Genomic DNA, 21373 nt, shown 5'->3' on the forward strand with positions numbered 1-21373 from the left:
ATACTTCATAAAAATGAGTTAGAAGTTTTTCATCATGTTTTGTGCTTTGAAATTGTAAAACATTGGGACTATGTAGCCTCTGAAAGTTTGTAGAATTTCTCTGTGAAACTATCTAGAGTTGGTGTTTTTTTTATGAAGTAGTTTATTGATAATTTTCTCTCTTTTCTACAAAATTTTCTTTCTCTACTAGCATCAATTTTGGTAAAATATATCTCCTTAGAAAATAATCGGTTTCGGGAGTTCCCATCATGGCACAGTGGTTAACGAATCTGACTAGGAACCATGAGGTTGCAGGTTCAATCCCTGGCCTCGCTCAGTGGGTTAAGGATCCGGTGTTGCTGTGAGCTGTGGTGTACGTCGCAGACACAGCTCGGATCCCGCGTTGCTGTGGCTCTGGTGTAGGCTGGTGGCTGCAGCTCCAATTAGACCCCTAGCCTGGGAACCTCCATATGCCGTGAGTGTAGCCCTAGAAAAGATGGAAAGACAAAAAATAATAATAAAAATAAAGTTTAAAAAAAAGAAAATAATCAGTTTCATCTTGGCTTTCAAATTTATCTGTATAAAGGGATACAAAGTATTCTCTGTTAATTTTTTGGCTTCTGCATCAATGGTTACTTACCCCTTGGTATTTAGTATTTTGTATATGTGTGCTTTCAATGTTTTTTCCTTGGATAAAGTAGCTAGTGCTATTCATTTTTTCCCAAAGATACAGTACTTTGACTTATTAATTAGATCAACAACTTTTTTACTCTGTTTCATTATGTTCTGGTTTTACCTTTCTTAGTTCCTTCCTTGTGCTCTCTTTTGGCTTCCTGAGTTCTTTTTTTAGCACTTTTTTTCTTTACCAAGAACAATTAATAGAAAAAAGTTTAATTTCCAGAAAGAAGGGATTTGGGGGGAATTTGTATTTTATTTTCAATTTCTAGTTTTAGTGCATTGTGTATTTAATTTTAGTGCATTGTGCATTCAGTGTATTGCATTTGTGTTGTTTATAATATTTCTACTTCATGAAATTTACTAACATTTTTCTTAGTAACCTAATATATGATCAGTTTTTCTATTTTATGTGTGTATGAGAAGGAGGTGTATTTTCTAATCTGTATTCTTATAAAATAGTTTTAGATTCATAAGGTCTATCTTTTTAATTGTTGCTTAGGTCTTTTATATTCTTTTTAAATTAAAGTATAGTTGCTTTACAACGTTTCTTCAATTTCTGTTGCACAGCAAAGTGACCCAATCACACACATTTCCCTGTGCTGTACAGTAGAGTCCCTTTGCCCATCCATTCCAAATATAACAGTTTGCATCCAAAAACCCTGAGCTGCATGTCCATCCCACTCCCTTCCCCCTCCCCCTGGGAACCACAAGTCTGCTCTCCTTGGCTGTGATCTGTTTTGTTTTGTAGATAGGATCATCTGTGCCATATTTTAGATTCCACAAATAAGTGCTATCATATGGTATTTATCTTTTTCTTTCTGGCTTACTTCATTTAGTATGAGAATCCCTATATATTCTCATTTTTTGTCCACAGACTTATAAGTCTCTTATTTGTGTGTTTCTATTACTCCTTGCATTATCTGTGTTTATATTGGTTGTTGTTATGTTGCTTGATTTATATATGCAGTCATCTTGTGTCTTACAGATTGTAACTTTTAGCTTTATAAAGTGTCCTCCTTTGTCAGATTTAATTCATTTGTCCTCTGAATTCTACTTTATCTGATATCTGGCTTTCAGTTACTATTGTTTTCACTCACCTGATATATCTTTGCTCATCCCTTTACTTTTAGTCTTTTTGCATCATGATATTGTAAGTATTTTTCTTGAATTCAAGTAGAATTGGGTTACACTTTATAAACCAGTTTGAAAATCTTTTTTCTTTAAATAAGAAATTAAAGCCTGATTGTATCTATTACTATGACTGATATGTTTGTTCTCGGTCATAATATTTTTGTAAATAGTATCCAAAATTGTTTTTACTATATTTCTTTAGGTAGTATCTTTGCTTTATGTGTGTGTGTGTGTGTGTGTGTGTGTGATTTTTTGGGAGGAGCAGGGGGTGATGCCACACCTGCAGCATATAGAAGTTCCCAGGTTAGGAGTTCCCATCGTGGCTCAATGGAAACAAAGCTGACAAGCATCCATGAGGACACGGTTCCATCTCTGGCCTCACTCCTCAGTGGGTTAAGGATCCAGCATTGCCGTGAGCTGTGGCATAGTTCGCAGACTCAGCTCAGATCTGGTGTTGCTGTGGCTGTGGTGTGGGCCAGCAGCTGTAGCTCCAGTTCAGCCCCTAGCCCAGGAACTTCCATATGCTGAGGGTGCAGCCCTAAAAAAGACTAAATAAATAATTAAAATGGAAGTTCCCAGGCTAGGGGTTGAATCAGAGCTATAGCTGCTAGCCTATGCCACAGCAATACCAGATCTGAGACGTGTCTTTGACCTACACCACAGCTCACGGCAACCCACTGAGTGGGCCAGGGATTGAACTCACATCCTCAGGGATACTAGTCAGTTTCGTTACCACCGATCCACAATGGGAACTCCTTCTTTGTTTTTTGTTTTAATTTCTTCTGCTATGTGGGAAGGTTTTTTGTTCTCATGGTTAATTTTGAGAACTAGAAAAAAGAAGAGCAAACTAAACCCAAAGAATAAAGGTTAGAGCAAAAACCAGTGGTACTTGAAAAACACAAATGCCAAAAACTAACTCAGGAAAGAGAAAACCAGGAGTTCCCATTGTGGCTGAGTATCCATGAGGATGTGGGTTCAGTTCCTGGCCTCGCTCAGTGGGTTAAAGATCCCGTGTTGCCATGAGCTGTGGTATAGATCACAGACACGACTCAGATCCCATGTTCCTGTGGCTGTGGCATAGGCCTACAGCTGCAGCTCTGATTTGACTCTAGCCTGGGAACTTCCATGTGCAGCACCTCCCCCCACCTAAGAAAAAAAAGAAAGAAAGAAAGAGAAAACCAGAATAACCCTGTATCTTTGAAAGAAAGTGAATTCATAATTTTAAAACCCTCCCACAAAGAAAACACCAGTCCCAGATGGTGAATTCTACTGAACATTTAAGAAAGAAATAATACTAATCTTATACAAAATCTTTCAAAAAAAGGTAGAGGAGATTGCTAAATAAGGAAAAATAACTCTGATGTCAAAACTACTGACCGTAAAGGAAAATTACAGATCAGTATCTCATGAATTTAGATGGGAAAACTCTTGGTAAATATTAGTAAATCGATTCTAACAAAGTATAAAAAGAGGAGTACACCATGACTAAATGGAGTTTACACCTCATTAAATTAAATAAAAAGTCGGTATTTTATAGTCACACTTACTTTTTCATTCAAAATAGTTCAACTTCTTCCTACAACTTTTTAAAAAGATTTGACCCTTGACTTCATTCCACTATTTTCAAATATCAAATGCACCCTCTAAAAAAGAAAGATTTGTCATCACTGAGAATTTCCCAAAGTCATTGGACCCCAGATTAAAAACTCCCTGCTTTAGGACCTTTGGGGATGACGGTAATGTCCTCTATCTTGATTGTGGGCATGGTTACATGAGCATATACATTTATCAAAACTTATTGAACTATACATTTAAAATAAGAAAATAAAGTGTATTTTTAAAAATTTCCTGTTTTAACAACAGTTTATTTTTTTGATTTGAGGTAGTTAATAAATATCTGAAGAATATATATATATATGTATTTTTTCGGGCTACACCCACAGCATATTGGAAGTTCCCAGGCTAGGGGTCAAATCGGAGTTGGAACGGCTGGCCTACGCCACAGCCACACCAACATCAAATCCGAGCCATGTCTGTGACCTCCATCGAAGCTTATAGCAACACCAGATCTGTAACCCACTGAGCAGGGCCAGGGATTGAACCCGTGTCTTCATGGATACTAGTCAGGTTTTGTTACCACCGAGCCACAACAGGAACTCCTGAAGAACATTCTTAATAGTAAAGAAAGTTTTAGAATCTTTTGTAGTTATAACCCTGTCTTCTAAGTGAACCCAATATATAATGAAATCCCAGTGAGGAGATTACCTTTGTTCATGGACTAGAATGGTTCTGTGTAGATGTTAAAAAAAAAAAAAAAAAGTTACCATTTGAGGCTTAACACTTGTGACTCATCTAAATTATTTTCAAACAAATCTATATTTAATTTCCTTCTGTTATTTAATCCATACAGCATTACTCTTGCTTGTAAACATAAACTTAAAATTTTTCTTTCAACTCAACGACACTGAGTTCACCATTCACTTCTGTTACAACAGCTCTAGAATACTCTCTTTGTTCATTCTTGTTTTCATTCAGTTTTATTCATTCTTCAGATTGCATCTGCATTTATCTGAAGAAACAAACTAAAAGTAAGTTCATTACTATAAGAGTATGGGAGTTAAAACTTAGATCTCTTACAAACTCTTATTTAGGAAATGGGTTTTGTTTTTGTTTTTTTGTCTTTGTCTTTTCTAGGGCCCCGCCTGCGGCATATGGAGGTTCCCAGGCTAGGGGTCTGATGGAGCTGTAGCTGCCAGCCTACGCCAGACCCACAGCAACTCGGGATCCGAGCCGAGTCTGCGACCTACACCACAGCTCCCCACAACGCCAGATCCTTAACCCACTGAGCGAAGCCAGGGATCAAACCCGCAAGCTCATGTTTCCTATTCGGATTCGTTAATCTCTGTGCCATGACGGGAACTCCGAGGAAGTGGGTATTTTAAAGCATTATTTTCTTAACCTGTTTTTTTTGGTTCAAGGATAGACTTCAGTGTTAGATTTGTCCTAATGATACATCATTAATATCTTTTTATTGTTGATGGAAAAAAGAGAAGTTATGTTTTAATCAGACTTTGTTCATCAAAAATGTTATTTTTGCCCTTTGCTCTTTTAGCGCCAAAAAAATTTTCTCACACTAATGTTCATGTCTTCTTGCCATCTAAGATTTCCAATAAGTGACCTTTTAATATCGTAGTGGTTTTTTCATAAACTTTAAACTTGGTGAGCCTTCATATTTATATAATATTTGGTTTATAATTACTAAATTAGGGGGAAATTATATACTTTGACAAGATCCTAAAAGAATGTTAAGGACTTCAGAGAGATATACAATATCATACTTGTACTTAGGAAATCATAGTGAAAAGAAGAGGAAAGTAAGATACAGCCATGGCTAAAATTTTTCGTGCTGTAAAGGCCAGCATACTTCATTTGGAGCTAGGCCCCAAATTTGGCTCTTGACTTTATAGCTCCCTGACATAAAGCTGCCAGGTAAAATACAGGGTGCCCAGTTAAATTTCAGATAAACAACAAATAGTTTTTAGTATAAGTATGCTCTGTATTTTTATTTGCTAAATCTGATAGACCTGCCACAAAGAATACAATGCAGCCCTTTTTTTTTTTTTTTTTTTGCTATTTCTTGGGCCGCTCCCGCGGCATATGGAGGTTCCCAGGCTAGGGGTCGAATCGGAGCTGCAGCCACCGGCCTACACCAGAGCCACAGCAACGCTGGATCCGAGTCACGTCTGCAACCTACACCACAGCTCACGGCAATGCCGGATCGTTAACCCACTGAGCGAGGGCAGGGACCGAACCCGCAACCTCATGGTTCCTAGTCGGATTCGTTAACCACTGCGCCACAACGGGAACTCCAAGCCATTCTAACTACTAAGTGATCTGGCTAAGCAATTTCACCTAAAATCTCAAGATTTCCTATTTAATTTCCTGAACCCCAGAAGACTTGTGCCAAAAAAATCGAAGTGCTCATTAGTATTTTTTACCCTAAGTACAGCTTATGGCCCTTAACTGTTTTGAGATTTGCAATTTTTCTCTAATGTAGCTTGGGGAAGAATTCTCAAACAAATATTCAAATTGTTTGGCTTATCTCATATCCTGCCAAACATTTTGACTTTTTGATGAGCATGAAAATAACCCTGTCCCAAGAGAATATATCATTTGCATCAGAGGTTGCATGGTGGGAATTTGAGCTCTTAAACCATATCCTCACTACACTTGTAGACATCACGTATAGCTCACTGTTCTGTCTGAATGAAAGAGCAAACCTCATGGAGTGTAGCAGTGACTGTTACCCTCCTCTGCATTGCACCCTGTCCCTTTTACTCTATGTACTGATGACAAGATTCACATGATTTGGGGATATGTGGCTGGATTGTACAACGAGGTAATATCCTTGTTGCCATTTCATCTGTACTTTTTTTTGTCCCATGTGTGCAACAGCTTGATGTGGGATCTCAGTTCCCAGACTAGGGATTGAACCCAGGCTGCAATGTGAAAGAGCCAAATCCTAACCACTAGACCACCAGGGAACTCCCATTTCATCTGCATTCTAACAATGGTCTAAGCCTTGGATAAAGATAAATTATTGGTGTGTTTGAAGTTTCATACACATATGAATACACCAGAGTTGCTTGGTCCTCAGAAGTTTTCATGGGAATTCATTGTATTCATTCTTACTTGTAGAATTGCTGACACCCTCATTCTTTTTTCAAACTGGCTCCTTGGTGTTTTTGCTCCTAGATATTGCTCTTTGGGCAGCTCATCTTCCTCTGAAAGTTTTTCCTGATTTTTTTATATGCCTCTTATATTTCTTTTTTTTTTTTTCTTTTTAGGGCCACACCCACGGCCTATGGAAGTTCCCAGGCTAGGGGTCTAATCTGAGCTAGATTTAATAGCCGCTGGCCTACACCACAGCTCATGGCAACGCCAGATCCTTGACCCACTAAGCAAGGCCAGGGATCGAACCCACAACCTCATGGTTCCTAGTCAGATTTGTTTCTGCTGAGCCACAACAGGAACTCCATGACTCTTGTATTTCTAGAATTATAATTTGGTATAGTTTAGTTTATTTTGAATATAAATTTTTGATACTTCACTTTTGGGGAAAGTATCATTTTTCTTAAATTGCTTGATCACAAATTGTTTTTCCTGAATTTTAATTGTACTTTCTGTATTGTCCTTTGAGCCCCCCCCCAAAAAAAAAACTAATACACTTTATTTTTTAGAGCAATTTTAGGTTGAGAGCAAAATCAAGCAGATAGAAGTTTCCATATGCCCTGTCTCCATACACAACGTAACCCCTCCCAATATCAGCATCCTGCACCAGAGAAGTATATTTGTTATGACAAGTGAGCCTACGTTGGCATGTTATGATCACCCAAAGTCCATAATTTACATTATGATTCACTCTTGGTGTTGTACATTCTATGAATTTTGACAAATGTATGATAACATGCACCAACCATTGTAGTATCAACAGTATAGTTTCATTGTCGTAAAAATCTTATGTACTCTGTTTTCTTTTTAAACTTTTCTTGTCCTTTGGTACTATTTTGAACTTCAGCTCCATTGTAAAATAGAGCTTCGCCCTACAACTGTAAAGAAAAATATTGAAATAAATCTGATCCCAGGGTTGTTTTTTTTTTTTTCTTTTATTCTGACCTAACTTCAAACAGGTGATGGAAAGTGAAGAATTCATGTTGCTTCCAGCCAATCAACTCATTGATATAATATCTAGTGATGAACTTAATGTTCGCAGTGAAGAACAGGTGTTCAATGCAGTGATGGCCTGGGTCAAGTACAGTATTCAAGAAAGACGTCCTCAGTTACCCCAGGTATGATAGAAATGCTTCTTGAAGTGACTGCTTTGTACTGGATGAAACAATATGTAGCTGACTTGCAAAAAATAAACCATTATCCTTTTTGTTAGACTGTAAGAAAGACCATCTCTTTCCCAATAATGGAGCTAAGTGTTAAGCATTTTGTGTTTATCATTATGAACTTTTTGCTCCTTTGCTTCCTTCCTCTCTATTTTGTATCAACTCTAGGTTTGTGCTATAGTACAAATCAGAACCTAAATGGCACAAAAAATGAACAAAAGAAAACAAGGATGGCAATCATCATGCTTCCCTCCCCTATGGCTTAGAAATCCCACCACTATATGAAGATTAAAGTAATGAATGGGTCATTAAGTCTCACTAAATGAAATGGTTAATATTCTTATTCTGACCATAGTCCTTAGCAATTTAATAGGATATTTTTTTGAATTTAGAGTCCAGTCATATATGCTAATTATAGAAGAGCTTATAACATACTTTTGAAAGCATGTACTAGCATTCTAAAGTGATACTGGTGTGCTTTCAATTTTCTGATTATTCTAATTACTGAATTGGTAGTTAGAATAAATTTAGTATTTATGCCTTTCTTCTGTCTTCCTTATTTATTTGTTAGATCAATTGATTAATTCATTTAGATTCAGAACAATTGGAAACACAATATGTGAGCATGAGTTATGTATTCTCTTAAATATCTTGCAGATGGAAGTCTGTGCCTTTAATACTGTTTATTATCTCATAGGTGCTACAGCATGTTCGTTTGCCATTGCTTAGTCCCAAATTCCTGGTGGGCACTGTAGGCTCTGATCCTCTCATCAAAAGTGATGAAGAATGCAGGTATAAATGACCCTGGATGGTAAAAATTAACTAAACATTCCTGTTTTCTCCTAATTTCCTTATTTGTACTGTTTTGTAAATACTGTATTTTTCAGTGATGAAGTCAGGGCAGTGTTTAACAGGTTTTTCTTCTGGGTAAGGGTCAAGAAGAGATGGAAGAAGAGGAGGACTGAACTACTAGTATTCCATTCCATTAGTTTTTTATGTGTAATGTTTATTGGTATAGACATGGCAACAAAGAGGTGGACTTCTAAGATTTTAATGCAAGCTTGAGTTCGAAGAGGCAGTTCTCTGCTAATATATTTTTTCTTGAGATAAGTTTAAATGATACTGTTGACTCTATCAAAGAGTGTCAGGAGCACTTTTTCATTCTATCACATATGCCTAGGTAGAAAATAGGACCAGCCTAGCTTTCTGAGATTGTAGACAGACTTAAAAGGTCTACCACATTCCTAAAGTAGCTGTAGAAGGAGTTCCACTACAGCTTGATGAAGCAGTTTCATAATTTTTGTTTTTGTTTTTGGCCATGCTCAGAGCATGCAGAAGTTCCTGGGCTAGGGATCAAACCTGCTCCACAGCTGTAATCAGAGCCACAGTAGGAACAACTCCAGATCCTTAACCTGCTGAGCCACAAGAGAACTCCTCATAATGTTTTTGTTTTTATTTTATTTTATTTTATTTTATTTTATTTTATTTTATTTTATTTTATTTTATTTTATTTTTAGGGCTACACCTGTAGCATATGGAAGTTTTCAGACTAGGGGTCAAATGGGAGCTACAGCTGCCAGTCTATGCCATAGCCACAGCAACACCAGATCTGATCTGGGTCTGTGACCTACATTATAGCTCGTGGCATTGCCAGATCCTTAACCAACTGAGGGGGACTAGGGATTGAACCTGCATCCTCATGGATACTAGTTGGGTTTGTTTCTGCTTAGCCACAAGGGGAACTCCATTATGTTTTTTTGATCAAAAGAAATTCTGAATGCTTTTACAAGACAAATGGACAAATAGGACACCTATTTTATTGGGCTATCTTTATAATATATATAGAATTAATAAACCAATTAACCATTTTTTCCCCAGCATGTTCCATATATTAAAATGAAAGAGTGAGTCAGTACTCAGAATTCTCCTTAAACTATATTAATCTTGGGATCTTCTTTAGTGACTAAACAAACTTGTTCTAGAATCGGGAATCCCTAGGACAGAGATAGAATATATACATTCACTTGCATTTTTCTGTAATCTGAAGCCTGTCCCTTTAACAGGAGATTTTACAGGGGGTTTTAGATGTTTATCTTTTAAACATAAAAAAAAAAGATAAATAGCAATTAATTCCCCCCAATATTGATAACAGCAGAAAGAAAACCATATGAATTGTGGATCCTGAAATCTGAAGAAACAATACAAAGGTGCCCCCTCTTATAAAATATAAATCAGATGGTACTGATTCCAATGCAGAACGTAAAGATACTTATGTGTAAGTCCCTTTTGAATTATTATTTACTAGCCGTGTGACCTTAGTCAAGTTATTTAGACCTCTTTCTGCTGCAGTTCCTTCATCTATAAAATAGGGATAGTGACAGTATCTATTCCATTGGGCTGTGGTGGAGATTAAATGAGGTAATATGTATTAAGACTTTGTTGTTGTTACTATTAATTTTGTGTTGGCTGCTAAGTATTCATTCTATTGTACTCTTTCTAGGAACCCCTAAACAATTTAATTAAAAACCACCTATTAGAAGATCATAGTCTTTGTTTTTAGCTGAGGAAGCTAGAAAGAATTCTTGGTCATCAGCTTGGAGTTTTGGAGAGTGTTGTTTGTTTTTGTTTTTAGCATGAATAAACTCAGAAGGGGCCTTAGCAAAGTCACATAGCTGGGACATGCCTGGGACTGGTCCAACAGTAATAAATTACTCGTTGTAACATAAAATAATTAGAGAAATAATTAATAGTGTAGTTTAGGAAACACTTTCAGAGTTGAGAGAAAACAGAGTTAAAAGATTGCATTTGCATTAGTCACTGAATCACTCGACTCAAGTGAAATAAGTCCATAAATAGTTTGAATTAGGATATTGTATCTAACAAGTATGATTACTAGGTTCTTTACATAAAGTACCTTAATAGAAAAAAAACTGTCCATCCTAGTAGACTTGTTGAGAGTAAACTATTCATACAGAACCTGATAGCAAGTTAATATTAAAGGACAGTAGAGTTTCTAGCAATCCAATCTTTTGACCTAGTTCTATTATTTTAATCAATCTAGCAAATCTCTAATGCCTTGACTGATGTGCTATTTTGTCAGTATCCTGCAAAATCTAATAAATTTGTTAGAAAGCAGTAACTATGCAGGCTGGTAATTAAGTTATAATCTTTAGTTTCTCATAAGTTATTGTTAGCCTCAGGCATATTGAGTTTTAGACTAAATTTGCAGTGAGATATGAAGTCATGATGGAAATACCAATCATTTCACAGCTAATAGTATGATTGGCATCGTTGCTGTCATGTTTGTGACCATTTTAATATTGGCTGGCATTTGTGATTTGGTTTGATTTAATACTTGCTCCTTTTTACCATCTTATATATTCCTAAACCACATTGGGATTTGACTAACAGCATTATTTAAACATCTGGAATAAAAGCAGAATTTTTTCCACAGGGACTTGGTAGATGAGGCTAAAAACTATCTTCTGTTGCCTCAAGAACGACCGCTAATGCAAGGACCAAGGACAAGACCACGGAAACCTATCAGATGTGGAGAAGTACTGTTCGCAGGTTTGGATCTTAGTGTGACTAAACCGAATATTTTCCCACATGAGAAATTGTCATTTGAATAGTCCCTTGGACTGTTGTGGCATCCACTTTCATAAGAGAAATACATAATAACATGATGTATCTTGACTCTTAACTCATGATCCAACACTGGTACCCTCCAAAAAAGATTTATATAAATCTAAAAATGTCATACAGTGGATGTTTTGTTTCAATGAATACCACGCATTAATTTTTATTCCAGTGTGCGAGTCACCTCATAATTATACAACTGTCAAAAAAAAAAAAAAAATCTTAAACAGAGAGTTCCTATTGTGGCTCAGTGGTTAACGAATCCGACTAGGAACCATGAGGTTGTGGGTTCGATCCCTGGCCACATCTGTCTAAGTCCCCACCTCCTGATACCATTGATGATTAGATTTCAGTATATGAATTTGGAAGGGACACAAACATCAGTCCATAGCAAGTTCTTTCACTTCAATTTTTTTCAAATCCTGATTCATGAAGCTAGCTGGAACCTATTATAGTCTTTGTATTTACACTTCGAAGTTCCAGTAATTCCATGGCTCTTAAATGTAGGCATCTTCAGATTCTGTTTTCCCATTTTGACATGTGAAGTGTTCTATTCCTTTTTGTCAGGGAGTTCTCTGCAATCACTGGAGCATAGTATGCTTTCCTATCAGCCTATCCACTTGCCCATCTTTTCCCCTCCAATTTTGTTTTCTCTTGGCATGTGAGAAGGTATTTTTCCCTACATTTTTAGAAGGAAAAATTGATAATTTGTGTTTAAATTCTCCTTTGTAAATTTTTCCAAGTTTCTTCACACAGACAGTTGCAACATTTCTTCAAAAAGAAAATTGTTGCCAAGTTTTCTTTTTCTCTAATCATCAGCCTTTTTCCTTCTTTCATTTTTTAAAAATTTTATTGTAGTTGATTTACAATATTCTGTCAGTTTCTGCTATGCAGCAGTGACCCAGTTACACATGTATATACATTCTTTTTCTCACATTATTCTCCATCATGTTCCATCACAAGTGATTGGATTTTGGAGTTCCCATCGTGGCGAAGCGGAAACGAATCCAACTAGGAACCATGAGGTTGCGGGTTCAATCCCTGGCTGGCTCAGTGGGTTAAGGATCTGGCATTGCCATGAGCTGTGGCGTAGGTCGCAAACACAGTTCAGATCCCGCGTTGCTGTGGCTCTGGCCGTAGGCCGTCAGTAACAGCTCCGATTAGACTCTAGCCTGGGAACCTCCATATACTGCAGGTGTGGCCCTAAAAAGACAAAAGACCAAAAAAGAAAAAAAAAGTAATTGGATATAGTTCCCTGTGCTATACAGCAGGATCTCATTGCTTATCCACTCCAAATACAATAGTTTCAGTGTATTGATCACAAATTCCCAGTCCCTCCCAGTCCCTCACCCTCCCCCTTGGCAACCGCAAGTATGTTTTTTGGTGTGGCTTTTTTTTTTTTTTTTTTGTCTTTTAGGGCTACACCCACGGCATATGGAGGTTCACAGGCTAGGGGTCCAATTGGAGCTGTAGCTACCGGCCTATACCACAGCCAAAGAAACACCAGATCTGAGCCATGTCTGTGACCTACACCACAGCTCACGGCAACACTGGATCCTTAACCCACTGAGCGAGGCCAGGGATCAAACCTGCATCCTCATGGATCCTAGTTGGGTTCATTAACTCCTGAATCCTGATGAGAACTCCCCCCACAAGTCTGTTTTCCATGTCCATGAGTTTGTTTCCTTTCTGTAGATAAGTTCATTTGTGCTGTATATCATATAGTATTTGACTTTCTCTGACTTACTTCACTTAATATGAGAATGTTTAGTTCCATCCATGTTGGTGCAAATGGCATCATTTTGTTCTTTTTTATGGCTGAGTTCCTTCCCTTTTATTTTTTATTTTTATTTGTCTTTTCTAGGGCTGCACTGACAGCATATGGAGGTTCCCAGGCTAGGGGTCTAATCAGAGCTGTAGCCACCAGCCTACACCAGAGCCACAGCAACACCAGATGCGAGCCACGTCTGCATCCTACACCACAGCTCAGGGCAACGCTGGATCCTCAACCCCCTGAGCGAGGCCAGGGATCGAAGCCATAACCTCATGGTTCCTAGTCGGAATCGTTAACCACTGAACCATAAAAGGAACTCCATGAGTTCCTTCTCTTTTAAAGAATTCCTTCATTCTTGTTTTAGATTTCAGGCAATTATTAAATTAAACTTTATTATTATTAATTCATCATGTACTTAACTCTTCTATACCCCCAGTATCCTAATGTTTCTGTTCATTGTTATTAACAGGTTTATTTCTATTATTCTTATTTACTACTGTGACTTTCATTCCTATGTATGCATGTGCCAGTACACATTCATGTATTCATGTGAGTTTGCCCAGACACTTGTTTGCATGCTCATAGTTCTGTACATCTGCCTCCTCACTCCCACATAGCATCTATAGTTGCCATAAATTGGTGAATAAATTCATTGCCAGATCTGGTTAAGTTCCCAGGGAAGCTTTTATGACATTTGTTTAGCTTTGTTGGTTAAACTAGATAAATTATGTTTTTGGGGTCTTTTATTTATAGAAGTGGTTTGTTGTGCCAGCTACCTATTCATACAAGAATGCTGTAAGTTACATCAGAGTTTCTCTTTCCCCATTTGGAAGTCAGTTGTCTATATTTTTTCATTAGAAGGATGTAAGGTCTAATTACTTGATACCTGTAGTTTAGTTTCATGATGTTATGTTAGTTTCAGGAATTCTAGCAGTAGGGTCATCTTTGTGGAGGTAGATACATTGTTACCAAGATCTATTAACTATTTTATTTTGCTGTTAGTTATAGTACCTGCAGTAGGGATGATGGTACACTATTGTCCGTCTCAGCCTCAGGACATCTGGCAATGATTAAGAACTAGATTAAGGAAGAGGGGAGGATAATGGGAATTCAGGGGAAAATGGAACAGAAGAGAACCTCCCTGTGATCAAAAGCTAAAGACTAAGCCAAATAGATATATGAAAATTACATTTCAGAGAGTTCCCATCAGGGCTCAGAAGTAACGAACCCAGCTGATATCCACGAGGATGCAGGTTTGATCCCTGGCCTAGTTTAGTGTGTTGCGGTGAGCTGTGATCTAGGTCATAGGTATGGCTCAGATCCCACATTGCTATGACTGTGCTGTAGGCCTGCAGCTACAGCTCCAATTTGACCCCTAGCCTGGAAACTTCTATATGCTGCGGGTGCGGCCCTAAAAAAGGACCAAAAAAAAAAAAGAAAGAAAGAAAGAAGGTACATTTCAGGCCCAGGGTTCTTTCTCAATTTAGTGGAGGGTACCAATCTAGTGGAACTAGACAAAGTATACCTGTGGAAATGCTTATTGCTCTTAAGACAGTAATGTAACTCTATTAAATAGAAATTTAAACTTGACTTCATTTGAATTATTCAACAACTGCCATTTCTATCTTACTAGTTCTCACCATATTCTTTCAATGTGACATGATAATAAATTGTCAGGTGCCAAGTTTTCAGTGTTTCACTAAAATCTCATTTGTCCCTTTTGAGCAAATCATGGTTTATGAAATTGCACTTTGCCAGTTAAATTGGATCATTTTCATGATCTCAACTCTTGCTAATAATCTTATAATTTTATACTGCTGATTTGGTATCTATTCCTCTACTCTATTATTAACTACTTTAGAGCAAGGACCATTTCTGATTTATCTTTGTAGTTTCCAGACTGTGTAGCAATCTTGAAAGAGCAGGCACTCAATAAAGATTAATTGCCTGCTGTTGATCCTAAGGAGCACTAGTGAGAAATTAGCGTAGACTCATCATGATTAATGGAAAAGGAAATTTAGAAAGCATTAATGGATACTAAAGCCACTTTGTATATGAAATTTTTTTCTTTTTCTATTTTTAAGGGCTGCATCTGCCATCTGCCACATATGGAAGTTCCTAGGCTAGGGGATGAATTGGAGCTGCAGCTGCCAGCCTACGCCATGGCCACAGCAATGCCAGATCCTTAACCCATGGAATGGGCCCAGGGATCAAATCTGAGTCCTTATGGATGCCAGTCAGGTTTGTTACTATTACTGCTGAGCCACAATGGGAATTCATGTTTTTCTAATTATAGAAGTGCCTACACATGTAGTATAGAATATTGATTAACAGAAAAACTCAAAGAAAAGTTAAATCATCTGTCACTATTAAGGCTTCTATTTTCATTTGTAGAGAAAAGCCATTGAGTCTTTTTCTTTATAGCTAGTATTGGTTTTCCCTGCTTTCTCAGTCTTTTTATGTTATCCCGATCTGAACTCTATTCTTGAGTGAATAGAGTTCCAATGTCCACTGACATTGTTTTAGATTTTGATCCATCTGTTTCTGTTTAAAACTTAATCCTTGATTTGCTCTGGTTTTTACTGGTATTTTGTTTTCATTATCTTTGGAATGCCATATTATCAATTCTTACTTAACTTTGGAAAATTGAATCTTCCTTTCCTCATCCCGGATGCCTAAGTTCAAATCTGTAATCTTAGTAGCTTTTTACTTGGGAGCGTTTTATTCCTGCTGATGTCTTCTGGCTTGTCCTCTCATGCTTCTCAATTCTGTATTTGGGATTTTTAGTTTTCACAGACAGCAATTCTTAATCTAGATATTTTTATGAAGATTGCCTAATTTAAGGTAACAGTTTTTGACCAAGTCTACCTTTGAAGTAACTCTTTTTAGAGTCAACAGATGAAACTATATGTCCGCTTTTCAGCAATATTTTTCCTTCCATACATCACTCAACACAAATTGAGAGTTTCCACGGCAAAAACTAGTGCATACACTTTATTTTGCTAAGTACAGTATACTTGGTTTATAATAATAACTTGCTAGTTCTATCCCAGTTATGCCATCATCTGCTGCCTTGGAAATGATAATACACATAAAATTGCCATGAGGCAGTGTAACTGAACAGCCATTTCTTTTTCTTGTTTCCCCATGTCACAGCAAAGATTTAAATTTTACTTCCTGACAACTTATTTTTTCTTTAGTATCAAAGAACACATTTTATGAAGTGATATTAATTTTATTTGGAGCCATGTAATCCAGTAAAAAGCTGATTTTAATGGTTTCCATTATAAAATTGTGTGTGAAGTTTAATGATTAGGCTATTTAATTTTTTCTCAAATACTTATATCCCTCACATTTATAGCCAGATTTTGGAAGTTAAGATGTTTTCTCTGATACTGAGATTTCTAACATATATCCCAGAACAGAATTAAAATTTAAGCAAGTTGATATATACAAAACTTAATGTGATTTAGTATTAGTTGTATAACCCTAATTTAAATGAAATATTATAAAATAAAATGTATACAGCACATTGAGTTTTTTTTAATTGAGTATAGTTCATTTATAAGTACAGTTGTGTTTTGGGTATACAGCAGATGACTCATATATATATATATGAGAGTGACTCATATATATATATATATATTTGTTTCTCTTGCCTTTTAATACTGACCTAAAAAAACATTGGTACATTTTATGGCAGAGAATGTTTTGCCTATGTTCTCTTCTAGTTTTATGGTATAATGTCCTATATTAAAGTATTTGAGTCATTTTGAGTTTATTTTTGTGTATGCTTTGAGAGTATATTCTCACTTCATTGATTTGCATGCAGCTGTCCAGCTTTCCCAATACCCCTTGCTGAAGAGACTTTTTCCACTGTATATTCTTGCCTCCTGTGGTAAAGATTAATTGATCCTGGGTGTGTGGGTTTATTTCTGGGCTCTCTATTCTGTTCCATTGATCCATATGTCTATTTTTATGCCAGTACCACACCCTTTTGATTACTGTAGTTTTATGTGAAGTCTGGGAGGGTTATATCTCCTGCTTGGTTCTTTTTCCTCAGGATTGCTTTGGCAATTCTGGGTCTTTTATGGTTCCATATAAATTTTATGATTATTTGTTCTAGTTCTGTGGAAAATGTCACAGGTAATTTGATAGGGATCACATTAAATCTAGCTTTGGCTATATGGCCATTTTAATAATATTAAGTTTCCCAATCCCAGATCATGGGATAGCTTCCCATTTCTTTGAATTATCTTCAGTTTCCTTTATTTATGTTTTATTGTTCTCAACCATATAAATCTTTCACCTCCTTGGTGAGGTTTATTACTATTTTTTGGTGCAGTTTTAAAAGGAATTATTTATGTTCCCTTTCTGATATTTCACTGTTAGTGCAAAGAAATGCAACAGATTTCTATATGTTAATCTTGTATCCTACTACCTTGCTGAATTTGTTTATGCATTCTAGTAGTTTTTGTATGGAGTCTTTAGGGTTTTCTGTATGTAGTATTATGTCATCTGCATTTAATAACAATTTTATCTCTTCCTTACCAGTTTGAATGCATTTCTTTTTTCCTCTTTTTGTCTGATTGATGTGGTTTGGACTTCCAATACTAAGTTGAATAGAAGTGGTGAGAGTGGGCCTCCTTGTCTTAATCCAGATTTTAGCAGGATGGCTTTCAGCTTTTCACCATTGAGTATTACATTGGCTGTGGTTTTGTCATAAATAACTTTTATTATATTCAGATATGTTCCCTTTCTACCCAATTTTGTAAGAGTTTTATCATAAATGGATATTGGACTTTGTCAGATGCTATTTCTGCATCTATTGAGATGATCCTGTGTTTTTTTTTTTTTTTGTCTTTTGTCTTTTTTGTTGTTGTTGTTGTTGTTGCTATTTCTTGGGCGGCTCCCGCGGCATATGGAGGTTCCCAGACTAGGGGTTGAATTGGAGCTGTAGCCACCAGCCTACGCCAGAGCCACAGCAACACGGGATCCGAGCCGCGTCTGCAACCTACACCACAGCTCACGGCAACGCCGGATTGTTAACCCACTGAGCAAGGGCAGGGACCGAACCCACAACCTCATGGTTCCTAGTTGGATTCGTTAACCACTGCGCCACGACGGGAACTCCTGATCCTGTGGTGTTTGTCTTTTCTTTTGTTGATGTGGTATCACATTGATTTATATATGTTGAACCATCCTTGTGACCCTGAAGATGAATCCAGTATGGTCGTAGTATATGATTTTTTTAATGTGTTGTTGGATTCAGCTTGATGATATTTTGTTGAGAATTTTTGCATCTATATTTATAAAAAAATAATGGCCTATAATTTTCTTTTTTGGTAGTGTTTTTGCCTAGTTTGGTATTAGGGTGATGGTGGCTTCATAGATTGTCTTTGGAAGTATTCCTTCCTCTTCAGTCTTTTGCAAGAGTTTGAGAAGGATCAGTATAAGTTCTTATCTGTGTGTTTGGTAGAATTCAACTTGTGAAGCCATATGGTCCTGGACTTTTGTTGTAAGGAGTTTTTCATTTTTTACTTTTTTTTAAATTAAACTATAGTTGATTTATAATGTTTTGCCAATTTTTCCTGTACAGCATAATGACTCAGTCTTACTTATATGCACTCTTTTTCTCATACTATCTTCCATCATGTTCTTTCCCAAGAGATTGGATATAGTTACCTGTCCTGTACAGCAGGACCTCACTGCTTAACCATTCTAAATGTAATAGTTTTTAAATTACAGATTCTGTTTCACTTCTAGTGATTGTTCTGTTTATTTATTTCTTCTTGATTCAGTTTTGGTAGGCTGTTTCTAGAAATTTGTCCATTTCTTGTAGGTTGTCATATTTGTTGGCATGTAATATATTGTTCATAATATTCTTTTATGGTTCTTTGTATTTCTGTGGTGTCAGTTGTAAGTTCTCCTCTTTCATTTCTTATTTTATTTGATTCTTCTCTCTTTTCTTCTATGAGACTGGCCAGAGATTTGTCAATTTTATTTACCCATTCTAACAACCAGCTCTTGATTTTATTGATTTTTTTCCTATTGTTTTTTTTTTCAATCTATTTATTTCCTCTTGATTTCTGTTATTTCATTCCTTTTGCTGACTTTAGGTTTTGTTTGTTCTTCTTTTTCTAATTCATTTGATGGTGGGTTGGGTTGTTTGAGATTTTTCTTGCTTCTTGAAGGTGGCCTGTATCTCTATAAACTTTCGGTAAGAACTGCTTTTACTGCATCCCATAGATTTTGTAGAGTTTTGTTGCCATTATCATTTGTCTCAAGGTAAATTTGTTGAGGCCTGTTTTGTGTCTTAGTATGTGGTTAGTCCTAGAGAATGTTCCATGTGAACTTGAAAAGAATGTATATTCTCCTTTTTTGGAAAGTCCTGAAAATATCAGTTAAACCTAACTGTTCTATTGTCTCATTTAGGATTTCTTTTGCCTTAGTGATTTTCTGTCATGAAGATCTATCCATTGATGTCAGTGGAGTGTTAAAAGTCTCCTACTGGAGTTCCCGTCATGGTGCAATGGTTAACGAATCCAACTAGGAACCATGAGGTTGTGGGTTCGATCCCTGGCCTCGCTCAGTGGGTTGGGGATTCGGCATTGCCGTGAGCTGTGGTGTAGGTCGCAGACGTGGCTCGGATCCTGCGTGGCTGTGGCTCTGGTGTAGGCCAGCGGCTACAGCTCCAATTCGACCCCTAGCCTGGGAACCTCCACATGCTGCGGGAGCGGCCCTAGAAAAAAAAAAAAGGCAAAAAGACAAAAAAAAAGTCTCCTACTATTATTGTATTCCCATCAGTTTCTTCCTTTGTCTGTTTGTATTTGTTTTATGTATCTGGGGGCTCCTATTTTGGGTGCATATATGTTGACAAGAGTAATATCCTTTTCTTGTCTTAATCCTTCTATCATTATATAGTGACCTCCTTTATCTTTTTTTTAGAAGCTTTGTTTTAATTATGACCCCCACCTTCTTGTCATTTCCATTTATATGAAATGTCTTTTTCCATCCCCTCCCTTTCAATCTATGTGTATGCTTTGCTCTAAAGTGAGTTTCTTGTAGGCAGCATATTATAGGCTCTTGTTTTGTTTTTTATAAATCCAATCTGTCATTCTATATCTTTTGATTGGAGTATTGAAGGTATTTATTGATATATACTTATTGCCATTTTAAACCTGTTTTCATGCTGATTTTATATTTCTTATTAACCCTTTCTTATTTTTCCTTTTGTGGTTTCATAATTTTCTTTTGCATTATGCTTGTGTTCTCTTCTTTTTGGTCTCTGTTTATCTCTTGTATGTTTTTGATTTGTAGTTGCCCTGTTTTTCAAGTATGTTAACCTTTTCCTATAACTACTTGCTTTACACTGGTTGTCATATAGGCTCAAACACATTCTGGGGGAAAAAAATGTATTTTCTTACTCTCCACTCACACATTTGATTTTGATGTCCTTTTTTACCATCTTCATGTTCATCCTTTTGCTATTTATTGTGGTTTTCATTGATTTCAAAGAAATTTTTTTATTTTGTTTTTAATCTGTGCACTGGCTTATTTAAGTGCTTTACATTTGTGATTTTTCTCTTTCCTATAGATTCTTCTTTTCTATCTAGAGAAGATCTTTCACTATTTCTTTTAGGATATGTTTGTTATTGCTCTATTCTTTTAGTTTTTGCTTGTCTGAGAAATTCTTTATCTCTCCTTCTATTCTAAATGATAATCTTGCTGGGTAGAGTATCCCAGGTTGCATATTTTTCCTTTTCTGGGCTTTGAATATATCTTGCCACGCCCTTCTGTCCTGCAGCATTTCTGTAGAGATATCAGCTGATGGTCTTGTGGGGATTCCTTGTAAATAACTCTTTGTTTTTCTCTTACTGCCTTTAAATTCTATTTTACCTTTAACTTATGCGATTTTTATTATAATATGTCTTGAGGTCTATTTGGCTTCATTGCATTTTGGAACCTCTCTTCTTCCTATACTGGATATCAGAATCCTTCTTTAGGTTTGGGGAACTTTCACCCATAATTTCTTCAAATACATTTTCAATCCCTTTTTCTCTTTCTTCTCCTTCTGGAATCCCTATTATGTGTAGATTGGCACAATTTATATTATCCTATAGGTCTCTTATATTGCCTTCATTTTGTTTCATTTGACTTTCTGTCTGCTGCTCTGATTGGGTGATTTCCATTATTCTATCATTAAGATCACTTTTGCATTGTTCTGCATTATTCATTCTGTTCATTGCCTTTAAGCTCAGCTTTCATCTTGGTGAAT

At 36.5% G+C, this 21373-nt stretch overlaps 1 protein-coding gene across 1 annotated transcript in view; it reads left to right on the forward strand.

Annotated features, from left to right (window-relative positions):
* The window catches only part of KLHL20 (kelch like family member 20), a 76032-nt gene that overhangs the window by 25000 nt on the left and 29659 nt on the right, over nucleotides 1-21373 (forward strand). The window contains exons 4-6 of the mRNA XM_047752530.1: nucleotides 7479-7637; nucleotides 8380-8474; nucleotides 11137-11252. Of these exons, the coding sequence (XP_047608486.1) occupies nucleotides 7479-7637; nucleotides 8380-8474; nucleotides 11137-11252 (370 nt within the window). The remainder of the gene's footprint in view (nucleotides 1-7478; nucleotides 7638-8379; nucleotides 8475-11136; nucleotides 11253-21373) is intronic.

This window comes from Phacochoerus africanus, chromosome 11 (assembly GCF_016906955.1).
Source record: "Phacochoerus africanus isolate WHEZ1 chromosome 11, ROS_Pafr_v1, whole genome shotgun sequence".
NCBI lineage: Eukaryota > Metazoa > Chordata > Mammalia > Artiodactyla > Suidae > Phacochoerus > Phacochoerus africanus.